Below are 13,916 nucleotides of genomic sequence, written 5' to 3' on the forward strand. Positions count from 1 at the left end.
CCTGTTTATTTTCTTCATCAACAGTTATTAAGATTCACTGATTGAAAACAGTCCTCATAATAAAACTCTATGATCTCCAAGTGTTTTGGCAGCTAAAGTAATGCAACATTTCTGAAAATATATGAAGAGACTTTCAAGTCCAGTATAAGTTCTATACTCTAACATGAAAATATATGAAGAGACTTTCAAGTCCAGTATAAGTTCTATACTCTAACATGAAAATATATGAAGAGACTTTCAAGTTCAGTATAAGTTCTATACTCTAACATGAAAATATATGAAGAGACTTTCAAGTCCAGTATAAGTTCTATACTCTAACATGAAAATATATGAAGAGACTTTCAAGTTCAGTATAAGTTCTATACTCTAACATGAAAATATATGAAGAGACATTCAAGTCCAGTATAAGTTCTATACTCTAACATGAAAATATATGAAGAGACTTTCAAGTCCAGTATAAGTTCTATACTCTAACATGAAAATATATGAAGAGACATTCAAGTCCAGTATAAGTTCTATACTCTAACATGAAAATATATGAAGAGACATTCAAGTCCAATATAAGTTCTATGATCTAACATATGTTTTAAAATTATAATACTTTAAAGTCTTTCAATAGCAATGGTTTCGTTTGATTGTATTTAATTAAAAGTATGGTGAGCCATAGAAAAATATTATACAACTTATGGTGAATGTTACAAAGACATGGTAATGTAAAAACTATTCGCACAAAGATTACAAAACATCTACACCCTTGGTAATGTAAAAACTATTCAAACAAAGATTACAAAACATCTACACTCTTGTGCAAATTAATTGAAACAAGACGGAAAATTACATTTTTTTCATTTTTTTTTATTTTATTTTTGAGAATCCAAAAATTACTCACAAATTAATACATGACATGACTGCCTTTATTTTTCAGAAAATCATTAATCTGCTTTGGCATCGAGTCCATGAGTTGACTGTAATCTTTACTAATTTTTGGATCGCGGTGCCACACCTCATTTATGACCTCAATTAGCTTGTCTTTCGTAGTACAGTCTTTTCCCCGATGTCTTTCTTTACAATTCGCCCAAAGATTTTCAACAGGATTTAAATCCAGAGAGTTTCCAGGGCAGTCCAGCACCTTTATTCGCATTGTGCTCATAAAAATTTCCACAAGTTTCGATGTGTGGCACGGAGCCAGATCTTCCTGAAAAATGCCAGATCCATCTGGAAATCTCTTTTTCGATTCTGGAACGACTCTTCTCTGCAAAACTTCGATGTACTGTGGTCCTCACGTCATACCTTCTTCGATATGTAAGCCTTCGACGCCATAGTAACTGAAAAACCCCCATAACATCTTCTTCAAGGGATGTTTTACGAACTGATTGATGTGAGATTCTCGAAGTTTCTCACCTGGAGATCTGCGAACATGCAGACTTCTTTGACCCTTTACGAAGAAATGAGTTTCGTGACTGAATAACACCTTCCTCCATTGTTCTTGCATCCAGTTCTTGTATTTCAGACCCCATTGATACCGTTTTTTCTTCTTTGAATTGGTAAGAAGTTGTTTTTTGACTGGTCTCCTTGCCTTTCTAACGCAATTTCGAATGACGTAATATTCCTCAAAATTTCGTTATATATCCCAAAAATAGATCGACCGTACTGCAAAACACAGCTAATGACGCCGTCTGTGTGAAAAAAAAATGACTTAAAGAAAATCAGCGGGTCCAGCGAGGCTACACCGGCCGCCATGCTGAAAATATTGTAAAATGACTATTTGTTTCAATTAATTTGCACAATGGTGTACCTGCATGTCTCGACGATAGAAAACTGTAACATTTGAGCTCGGACTTTCACGGGAGAAAAATTAAGGCTTAACGTTAAATACAATTCTTAAACCTTTTATGCCAGAATGAAATATTATAACAAGTCTATAAAGTATGACAGTTACACAGGTTTAAAAAAATATGAATAAATATTGTGTAAAACAAATCTTTACGATACTTACTCTAGTACTATTTATTGTATAGTTTATATTAAGTTTTTTATTACAGAGGAAAATGAAAGCTCTGAATTCAGTATAATAAGGTGATTTGAGTGTAATTAGGTAACAGTAACTTTAAAACACCCAAAAGAGTAATGTTTCACTACATCCTTAAACTTCATCAGGCCTAAGGTACAAAAAAGGAAATGAGTTACTCTGCATAGAAAACAATTTCAAACTATTTAATCTTTAATTGAATTATTTATCACATGAAATATTTGTCAAATTTAAAATTATATAAAGGACATCAAACATAAAGCTCAACTTCAAAATACATTTAAAACTCATTCTGATCCAGATATAAATACATATTTCTACAACACAGTTTGGTTCAACTTTAATATCACGGTGAATGTATAATGAGGCCAGGCCATTCAATCGATCTTCAGTGGTGATAATTCTCAAATACGTTTTGAGTCTTCTGAGAGTTGAAAACGAACGCTCCACTGAGCCTGTTGACACAGGCAGCGTGGCAAATACTTTCAACAGTCTAGAAATGACTGGGAACATTTCTGCATTGCTTATGCATCTATGACATTTTTTGTCTGTTCGCAAGTGATTTGAACCAAACCTTAAGTTCACCTACTGCATCTAGTGAAGTGCTGTCAATGACAGCCTTTGTATATATTGACCAACTCTTTAATTTGGTCACATTGTTGTGCTGTAGGTTCTGACCGTTCTGTGGTAGATCTTGATGGTAGTAGACACATGAAGTTTGTAAGGAGAGTTTTGTGACTGGACAGACAGTCACATATTTGTGAAAGAAAGTGATCAACAAATGGTACAAATACAACAATACGAAAGTACTCCTCAGGGCTAGTGGTTTGTGGGTTAGCATGGTACATCTGTCTTTTAGCCTGCCTTGGCATTATGATGTCAATTTGAAGCTCACTACACAGAGTTTGAGCCTCACAGAAAATGTTGTTAAATTCATTCACAGTATTATTTCTGGGTGAACGGATTAAATCTTCCACTATTTCTGCATGATGCATCGCAGCACCTAAATCAATGTTCTGTTGCTGCAGTAAGCTACACAGAGGTAAACTAAAGGAAAACAATTTAGCAATGGTAAGTAGAGTGATGATGAATTCTGGCTGTGTTATAGAACACAACAATTGATTAGCTTGTGTGGCAGAATCTCTGTCTTGCCAACCTGACAAGGTCTCAAGGGCATCTGCAACTGCACGGATTAATTCTAGAAAGACAATGACTGAGTCATGCCTCTCAACCCACCGGGTGGGGCAGAGACATTTCATACTTTTTTTTCGATTCAGGTGCTTTATTTTCCATCGAAAGAGCCAAAACGTGCTTTCATTTGGGTGTATTGAGAAAGTTTTCAATGCTAGAAATTACTCCCATGCAATTTCGCACAGGAACTACTTTACAAGCATCAGAAATTGCCAAGTTTAGGGAATAGGCACTGCAGTGTACATAGGGTGCAAGTGGGAATTTATCAGTTATATGTCTCTGGACACCACTGAATTTTCCACTCTTAGAGGCAACACCCTCGTACCCTTGTCCTCGCGTCAATACCATATTTTGTCAGATTGGTTATGATAACATCGGCCAAGTTTCTACTTGTCACATCATAAACAGGTATAAATTGCAAAAAATCTTCTCTCATTGCAACAGAGTTGTCGTTGGCATACAACTATCTAACACACAGTGAAAACTGTTCAATGCCTGAAATATCTGTTGTTTCATCAGCTAATATTGAGAAACACTTTGCAGCATTAACCCTGTTGACCTAAGCATGAAGAACATGAGTATTATAGGCATTGATGATTTCATTTTGAACTTGAAGACTCAGATATGTAGCATTCCTCTTTGTACTCTTGAGGCTTGCTGAAAGCCTGACATCACCCTTTGCCCTGTAGCTCAAAATTGCCCCAAAATTCCTATCATTATTGATGGGCTTCTCATCAGTTTTACCAACAAACCAGAATCATATTTACCCTCAAAGCTAAACCATGTTTCCCCTACAGTATCAATAATAAACATCAATATTGCCGGTTCTGTTCAATTTCTTGCTTGTAAGTTGCATCAAGCTGCAAGTGCACAGATGAACTTGTGTTTATGACCTGTAGAAAATTGTTAGCTTTATCTTTGCTGTCTTGTGGTACTATGTCAATTCATGTGCTTTGAAGTCTTCAACAGCCTTCTTCCATTTTGTGTATGGAAATTTCACTAGTTGTCCCAATTTCTGGCTTTCAACACCAGCACCATCAGGAGCAAAAAGACAGCAGTACTTGCAGAAAGCACCCTTTGCATGTTGACTGTAGAGTAGCCATCTCCACTGTGAAAGCCAACGATGCAGAGTGTTTGCATGATTTTTAATACAAAATTAATATAATGAGGAGTCGACTTACCTGTCTACCAATGCTGACATCATCAGAAATGTAATTTCCAATGTCCCAGAGTGGACCTAAGATGATAGTGGCAGCACTGGTAGAAAGCCACGGTGATGATTCTGACAATTCAGTTGACAATTCTGATTCAACCTGATTGACTGCAGCAGATTGATCAGGTTCAGCCTCATGAATGGGTTTAAAAACCCATGCAGTGTCTTTTGCTTTTTCAGGCTTGACATAGTGAATGATTGTTTATCGCAACTTCTGTTTGTCAACGTCACATTCACAGTACCATTAGCGCCATCTATAGTGAATTACTCACTATAGATGGCGCCAATAGTACTAGTTTAGCGCAATGGTGCTGCCAGCCTGTCAGTGACACCCACTGTTTATTTGTGAAGGTAATTTTTGAAATCCATGGAATCTGAACATACACTGTCCATGATATTTGAATACAGATTATAAACACTATACATATATTTTGCACTCTCCTGTGTGACTCTATGTTTTATATGTTGATGACAGAACTGTAGGCCTACTTTGTTGGGCCTGATAACTTTAAGTTATATATAGGCCTATATATTTATTTATGATTAAAAAAATAAGACAAACACCTAATTCTGCTAAAAAGATGGTCTTAGAATGCATAATTCAGGCTTTTCTTTTATGTTTTTATTTTAAAAAATTCCCGGAGGGGCATGCCCCCGGACCCCCTAGCATGACTTCGCGCCTGCGGCGCTTGTATCAAGCACTCAAACTAACCCTCCCCCAATGGCCATTTCTGGCTACGCCCCTGTCTGAGACAAATACAAAACACATCACAAACTATGAAGACACGATACCAACGAAAGAAATATCCCTATTCTTGAATCAATAAAAAACAAAACAAATCTCCAGGTGAAGATGAAATACAAGCCATCCTTCTAAAAAAGGGCACTCCGAAATTGTTTGACCACCTAAAAACACTTTTCAATCTATCTCTATCCTAAGGATACATCCCAGTTTCTTGGAAGCTCAATAATATGTTAATGTTCCATAAGGAAGGAAAGCCAGCAAACAAACCTAATAGCTACCGACCAATCAGCTTGACCAGCTGTATAAGCAAAATTCTCGAAAGAATAATCAGTAATAGACTCTCCACATTCTTGGAGATAAAATTACCAAAAGAAGAAAATGGATTCAGGAAATTCAGACAAACAAGAGATCACTTAATCAGATTAACCGAAACTACAATAAATATCTTCAATAAAAAACTATGTACTGTCGCCTGCTTTCTTGACATTGAGAAAGTATTTCACACTGTGTGGTACAATGGTCTATGGTTCCATATGAATGAAATGGAACTATCGCGTGGAATTATTCGCTGGTTATCTAACTTTTCGAAAATAGAAAATGTAGAGTAAATGTTGAAGGAACATTTTCTGAATACTTTACTCCTGAAGCTGGTGTCCCTCAGGAAGGGGTGGTTAGTCCTATACTGTTCATCATGTATGTAAACAATTTGCCATTGAAGGATCCTAAACATGGATTCTCTTCACAATTCGCAGATGATGTGTCAGTCTGGAAAAGTACCACAACACCAACTATAGCAGCCACAAACATACAACCTTAATTAAATAGAATAAGCGAATACTGTCAAAAATATAGAATAAAAATATACACAGCAAAAACACAACTTGTAGTCTTTACGAAGTTGACAAAACACAAAAAACAACAGCCAGAATTATATATGAATGGTACATTGCAACATCGGTAAAACTTTTAGGTCTAACCTATGACTCAAAATAAACATGGATTAACCATATAAACGAAATTAAAAGTAAAGTCTGGCGAAGAACCAACTATGCTAGGAGTCTAACTGACAAGGACAGTAGAGCATCTACAGATAACATACTAAAAATTTACAAAACATACATTAGACCAGTAATAGACTACGTAGCTCCAGCATGGATAACTGTAAGCAATAAAATAATTAAAACCAAACTACAAACAATCCAAAACAAACTCCTCACAACTGCATACAGACTTCCAAGAACTATATCATCTCAGTTCATTCACAAATATTCGAACATACCAACGACACCAGATAGACTCCTATATAGTACAATATCGTACTTCGATAAAAATTGGATGAAAAACCAATTACTATGCGAACTAGATTGATACCTTATACATGATGAAGTTGGTCCTAAACATCTCTCCCCAGTCAATATATATTTTAAACACAAATATATATATAATAAAAAATGTATGTATGTGTGTGTGTGTGTATGTATGCGGCCCAGCATGGCCAAGCGCATTAAGGCATGCTACTCGTAATCTGAGGGTCGCTGGAACGCATCCCCGTCTCGCCAAACATGCTCGCCCTTTCAGCCGTGGGGTGTTATAAGTTACGGTCAATCCCACTATTCGTTGGTAAAAGAGTAGCCCAAGAGTTGGCGGTGGGTGGTGATGACTAACTGCCTTCCCTCTAATCTTACACTGCTAAATTAGGGACGGCTAGCGCAGATAGCCCTCGAGTAGCTTTGTGCGAAATTCAAAAAACAAAGAAAGAAACAACAAACAATATATATATATATATATATATATATATATACATATAATGGGAAAAAAAATTTAAAACGTGCCGCCAACAAACTTGACATCTTGCTGATACAATACCAATATATGTATCACAATACATGAAAAGGGTTAGAGTAATATTCAGTTCACTCTGACCCAAAAATGAAGTAACTATCACTATCAAATACTGCAAGACCACATAAGTACGGGTTCGAACATATCATACCCAAACACCGAGAGAGAGAGAACAAAAGTAACATCGGCTGTGTGGCAAGCAGAGCCGTAGATTTTTTATACCCGATGGGGGAATGATTTTTGCAACCACTCATTTGGACTGTTCATTTTGCAAGTTGGTAATCTCTGATTACGTGAATCTGAAAGCTGTAAACATGCAGTCACAGTAATCTTGTTGCCACGATACTTGCACGTAAACTTAGGCCTACTGACTGATACTTACGAACTTTCGCTTAGATCGAAAAGCTTAGAAGCACGCTTATATTAAAGATGTACAAGCTAAAATGCCTACATCTAGGCCTAATTATGTAATTCGATTGGTAAGAAGACGACAATCACAAGAATAAACACAATTTGTAGGCCTGTGATGCAATAAAACAATTCAACAGACCAAACTGTAGGAGGGGTGATTGTATGCATCATACCCCCACCTAAAATGAAGGGGAGGATGTATACCTTCCATCTCCCCTGGATCTACGCCCTTGGTGGCAAGCATCAAAGTGTTTGTCAGGGCGCTTGTTTTATTAAATAATTTTCTGAGCCTTCACTGGTAAAGGGTTTTAAGTCCCCTGGCAAGTCAGCAGTAAAATGCAGGTCTTGCATAATAAAATTCAGGGTTTGATTCCCAGTGGAGGACAGGAAACATATAACCCATTGTGTAGTTTTAAAACTAAAAATGTTTTTTATACCTTTGAAGTTCAAATGACGTCCTATTTTCATTTGTCTGCATTCTTAAAATTGAACAAATTAATATTATGAAAGTTTAGAATCATTGCTGTTTAAACCATCACCCGTGTCCTTCATTGCATCTAAATAGCATTGATGCACTTACAGCTCCAATCACTGGTCTTTACAAGATGTACCTCAACATATCTTGCTTTCGAAGTTCATATGTCATGCTGTAGCATACAGAGAGCACAATTATTCTCGTGATTCATGGTAAGCACACGTTTTGCTGACTTCATGACTACAAGTTGTAATGTTAAGCATCCATTATGCAATATTATTTTAGTGACTACTGACCGACTGACAGACAACACATTACTGTATAATGGTACAAGTGATTAAAACAGGGATGGAAATAAACGCTGTAAAACTAGCAAGTTACTGGTTATGTTGCTGTTTTTCAAACAAAATTTAAAAGGTACTAAAAATAAATTACTAGTAAATATTTAGATTCACGGTTCCTTTTTGTTGGGTATGAATAATACGTACATTTAGTAGGAATATTTTGCTTTTTATGTAGTTTTGTTACCAAGTGATCTACTCACCTATTATTATACGTGACTAATTTAAATCAGTTGGTAGGAACCCATTTTTAGAAAATCAAAGTTTATAGACGGTTCGAATGGGGACAATGGAGAACCTCATTATGACAAAATATACAAAGTTTTGACAATTATGCGCACCGTCAGATACAGTTCGTTTTCAGAGACACGGAAACATATATACGTTATAGAACAAAGAAACGTGGCACATTTAAAAGAAAGTTTTTTCGCATTATCTATTTAAGCCGTTTCCATATTTTGTACTAGCTTTATTTGGTATTTTGCAGTCATAATTAAGGAAATATACTCAAAGGTTTGTGAAACATTTTTTTCCTTTGTTTGTTTGTTTTTAGGTTGAGAACAAAGCTACACAGTTGCATGGCCAAGTGTGTTAAGGCGTTCGACTCGTAATTTGAGGGTTGCTAGTTCGAATCCCTGTTGCACCAAACATGCTCGCCTTTTTAAGCCGTGGGGGCGTTATAATGTGACGGACAATCCCACTATTCGTTGGTAAAAGAGTAGCCCAAGAGTTGGCGGTGGGTGGTGATGACTAGCTGCCTTCCCTCTAGTCTTAAACTGCTAAATTAGGGACGGCTAACACAGATAGCCCTCGAGTAGCTTTGCGCGAAATACAAAACAAAGCAAAAATAATTCTACAAGAGTTAAGTTGTGCGTGCTTCATTAACAAACATTGGTTTAATATTGTATTTCATGAGATTTACTGGGGTAATAAAAAAATGAATTATTTGATCTAGAATAAATTGCATAACTCTAAATTGGAACCACACATTATCGGTGATTATGAAAGGAAATAGGTTCAGTCAAACAATACATTTTTCGTTTTAAAATAGAAGAACAGTATGACTGTTTGTGTGGGAATTGAAAAATATTAATCAACCCAAACGGTTAGTACTATTCTTGTTTTGACAACTGGACGTGTACGAAATAAACTACACGGCAATGAAATAGTGGTAACCGGAGATATTCAATTTGACAAAATTTGTCTTGTTTTCTTAGAGCATCGGGCTATCTGCTGAACCCACCGAGGGGAATCGAACCCCTGATTTTAGCGTTGTAAATCCGTGGACTCACCGCTGTACTAGCGGGGGACAAAATTGTGTTGTGTTTTCTTACAGCAAAGCCACCTCGGGCTATCTGCTGAGCCCACCGAGGGGAATCGAACCCCTGATTGTAGCGTTGTAAATCCGTAGACATACCGCTGTACAAGCGGGAGCTAACAAATTTGTCACTATAAGGCAGGACCCTCGCGACATTTGTTAAAGCTATCATTTCTACTTTAAACCATGATTAGAAACTGTTCTTTTTAAGAGATCTAAAGTGATGTCGAAGCAATGTTATAATTCCAGGTTAAGAGAAAGTTTGTAACTTGACGGGTGCGTATCTTATGGACGTGTATAAACAGGTACGGGATTGTAGGGGGCGTTGTAGTTACATGGTAGTTTATTAATTATTACAGGTATAAAGATGTTCCTTTATAATGGTTTAATTATAGTCTGGTTTTGTAGGGCTTCTATGTATGTAGGTGTCTTGTATTTGTTGTGTTTATTTGATTTGTAGTGTTCAAAAATATGCGAAGGTACTTTTTGTTTTCTTTTGAATCTGGTTTCTATTTTTCTGCTTGTTGCTCCGTTAAAGAAATGGTAGTTGTTGCATTGTATTTTATAAATAATGTTGGTGTTGTGTTTGTCAGTGTAGTGTTTAGATATTAAGGACTTTAGTTTTGTACCTGGCTTTTGAAATAATTTAGTGTTTACTAGAATGTTACGTTTTGTTGTAAGTTGTTTTGTTTTTCCCCCAAATGTTGGTTAATTTATCAGTGATATCTGGAATATCAGTGTAATGTTTAGTTGTTTCATTAAATTTGTATTATTGTTGTTGGTCTGGGTGTGTGTAATGTTTTCAACAGTTTTTGAAGGAAACTAGATGAAGCATTGTTCTATTTTGTTGATTTCATCATTAATTTTATTAGGTGAGCATAGTTTTGTAGCTGTGTTTATTTGGTTTCTTAACGTGCTGAGTCCCAAGGAATGTATAATCCAGTATGGTAAGTTTTTCTATGGATTTCTGTTTTGAATTGTGTATCGGTTCTTGTGATCTTGAGGTTTAGAAATGTTGCTTGGCTTGTGTTCTCATGTTCATAGGTGAACTTAATGTTGAGGTATATGGAGTTAATGTGTTTAAAAAAACTAAGTGTGTGTTCTGTGGATGCGAATCCAACACTAGTATCGTCAACATATCTGTACTAGTGTGTGCACTAATATTGCCAACATATAGGTATCAGTGTGGTGCTGGGTGTAAGACACAATTCTTGATGTAAATCCAACACTTGTACCATTAACGTGTGTACCAGTATGGTGGTTGGTGTGAGGCACAACTGTGGAACCTGAAGAATAAGAAGGTTGTCGTTAAGGCCACAAACAAACACTTTAGTATTTGATTCAAGTCTAAAGGGAACATTGAATAAAAACAGTTGCTACTTCCACAAGTTGTCACTTAGAGTAATTCAGAGTTATGACTGAACTAAATGTTTCATAAGACCCACTTCTTATGTTTTATTGACTTTTTCCAAGCAATATTCATGGTTGATTAGGAAGCTTACATAATAATTATGTAATTATCCTATAATAAGCTTGTTGGGCAAGAGGTTTTTAAATATGGAGAATTCTCATGAAGAGTTTTACCTGTCCATTAATCCACATAATGACTCTAATCACAGCATTCCACATTTTGCTTCTAATGTATTTAACCACAAACAGTTTTCTATCACATTTTAAAACAAATGTGAGATGAAAGGTGTTCCACACACACAAGTATTTGAACTTAACTACGATAAATATTTTCCAATTGAAGTCAAAGATCATTTTCAATTTACAAAACGTGCCCCTTTAATAACGTACCATGAATAATAACTTTTTCAGATCAAAAAAACCATGAATAATAACTTTTTCAGATCAAAAAAACCATGAATAATAACTTTTTCAGATCAAAATTTCACTGAAAATAAGTTTAATGCTACCCACCCCCACTCTCATTAAAAGAATAACCAACTACTGAGAATTCAGCATTTTTTCCTTTTATTAGTTGTCATCAGTACAAAATGTCAACAAATATGCTTGGCTTAGAATTGGCTATGTACTTTACACATCTCTCATCCAAAATTATATATATGTATTATAACCATATGTACAGGCTCAGAATACCACTAATGCTACAAAGTAAAACTGTAATAGTCTCTTGTATGAAAAACAACAATATAAAGCTAAGATTCATCACTAAAGAGAGTTTCCTGTGTTTCATACTAAAATAATTTTATCTCGTGAGATACGAGACTGCTATCATGTGAAATACTGTTAGGCAAACATATTTTTGAGACTACAAATAATTTGTTAGAGGCTGTCTGTCCAAACTGTAAAAGGCATGTCATAAAATTCAGAGCAAACTCTGACTTCATACAATAGCCACTAAAGTAGTTTAATAACTGTGTTAAGTGTTACTACACATTGGAAACCAAAAGAAAAAATAAATTTTTTAAAGTCTGCTGCTAACAATGTACACACTATCTACACATCAACCAACGTAATTTTGGCACAATGTGATTAATTCACATTTATTGTATGGAGTGTCATACTTTCACCAAGAAAGTAGGCATTTTGTGAGCTTAGACAGTAACATCTAATTCACTGTACGAACACCTGATGACAAAGAGCACACTTTACAATATTTTACAATGTCAACACTCGAATTCAGAAGCAGTTATTGCATTCAAGTCTTTCATTAAACCCTCCAGGTTAGCCATTTCTTGATTAAGTTCTTCCGTGCTGTAAGATGGCTGAAACAAAAACCAAAACACTTAGGAACAGATACAACTTAATATAGTAATAAGAACCTTCAGCAATATAATATCTTTCATCTACAAGTAGAAGGATAGAGAAGTTTTAACAAAACTTATACAGTAAGACTACGAAACAGAAACTTGTCCTAAAAACTAATCACCCCCTTAACTCATTGACTGCAGGGTCGTACAGTACAGTCCGTCCCCAGCAGATAAATGCAAATGTGTCGTAGATATGGTGTATGACTTGCCAAAATTTCGTGTTTGTTTAAGAGCAGTTGCAGTCAATAGGTTAATATAAATAAATGATATATTTATGATTTTAATTAAGACGAATAAATCAGTGAATGATTACAATCAGTTATTTACTTGATAGACAGTAGATCTTGTTCTTCGCCACTTTGGTAAAGTTTAAACCCTAAACAATAATAAATATTTCCCGATATAACAAATCAGGTGAAGGTAAATAATGTAACTTACTTCCAGATACAAGTAAATATACAATAGGTGATCACCTATCTATCAATTAGTTCACATTTATCATTAGGAGTCAGCCATTTCTAAAGCCTAGATAAGAAACTCTAATTCATATCTAACCCACTGACTACAGCTGCTGTAAGTGGAGACAGAACTTTTGCAAACTATTAACTGTCTATGGCCCACTCACAATCCACTGTCAGAAACAGACTGTACTCTATATGACAAATCAGCTGTTTGGGCAGGGTAAAAGTCATCTTTAACCAAGACAGTTTTATTTTTCTAATAATGTGGTTGACCTCTTGAACAGGTTGTCTTTGAATGTGGCATATGCAGTTAATTTTAAGTAGTTGGACAAAAAGCTTGATAAATATTTGAATGATATGATTAGTTGAATTTAGTGAATAGGACAGCCCAGATGGACTGAAAAATCCCTTCATGCTGACAAGAAACCCACTTGTACTAAAATTGTATCTCAAGACGGCTGGTATGGGTATTAAAACATTTATTAAAATAACATAGGGAACAATGTTTCGACCTTCTTAGGTCATCTTAAGGTTAACAAAGGTATTTTAACCTAAAGATGACCTAGGAATGTCAAAACGTTGTTCTCTCCTTATCAATCAGTGTTAATACCAATACCAGTCATTCTGAGATACATTTTTATTTCAAGTGGATTTCTTTTAATCAAGAACAACTTATACTTGAATGAATAAGTTACTCTCTCACTCAAATAACATGCAATACCTACACCAGTTGTCATTTGATAAATGAAACTAAGAATGGCATAGCCTACAGACATTTCTAAGCATAAACCCATTAATGTCAGCAGCTAGAAGATTAGGTCTCCAAGAAATAAAATACAAGTATCTAAGTGGAGCACACACTTCTAACTAGCGCACCAGTTGAATGTGTGTTGTATACAAGGTACAACTTACAAATATTCTGTGAGTGTTTAGATGCTGCAGTCAGAGGTGAATCATTGGTAGACCAACATTTCAACTGATGTTCTTATTACCATTGCAATAATTGCCACATAAGGCATGGATGCATTTACTATAATAAAATAGCTGTTGAACTGTTTTTCATAAATTCGATAGTATCCTAACGTTGGCTTGAGGAATATTCTTCAGAATCAT

At 35.5% G+C, this 13,916-nt stretch overlaps 1 protein-coding gene across 1 annotated transcript in view; it reads right to left on the reverse strand.

Moving 5' to 3' along the window:
* Positions 1–11,525: 11,525 nt before the first annotated feature.
* Positions 11,526–13,916, reverse strand: part of LOC143237438 (neogenin-like) — a 51,522-nt gene continuing 49,131 nt past the window's right edge. Inside the window, exon 25 of the mRNA XM_076476685.1 lies at positions 11,526–12,297. Coding sequence (XP_076332800.1) covers positions 12,199–12,297 — 99 coding nt within the window. The 3' untranslated portion in view covers positions 11,526–12,198. The remainder of the gene's footprint in view (positions 12,298–13,916) is intronic.

This window comes from Tachypleus tridentatus, chromosome 2, assembly GCF_004210375.1.
Source record: "Tachypleus tridentatus isolate NWPU-2018 chromosome 2, ASM421037v1, whole genome shotgun sequence".
Taxonomy (NCBI): domain Eukaryota; kingdom Metazoa; phylum Arthropoda; class Merostomata; order Xiphosura; family Limulidae; genus Tachypleus; species Tachypleus tridentatus.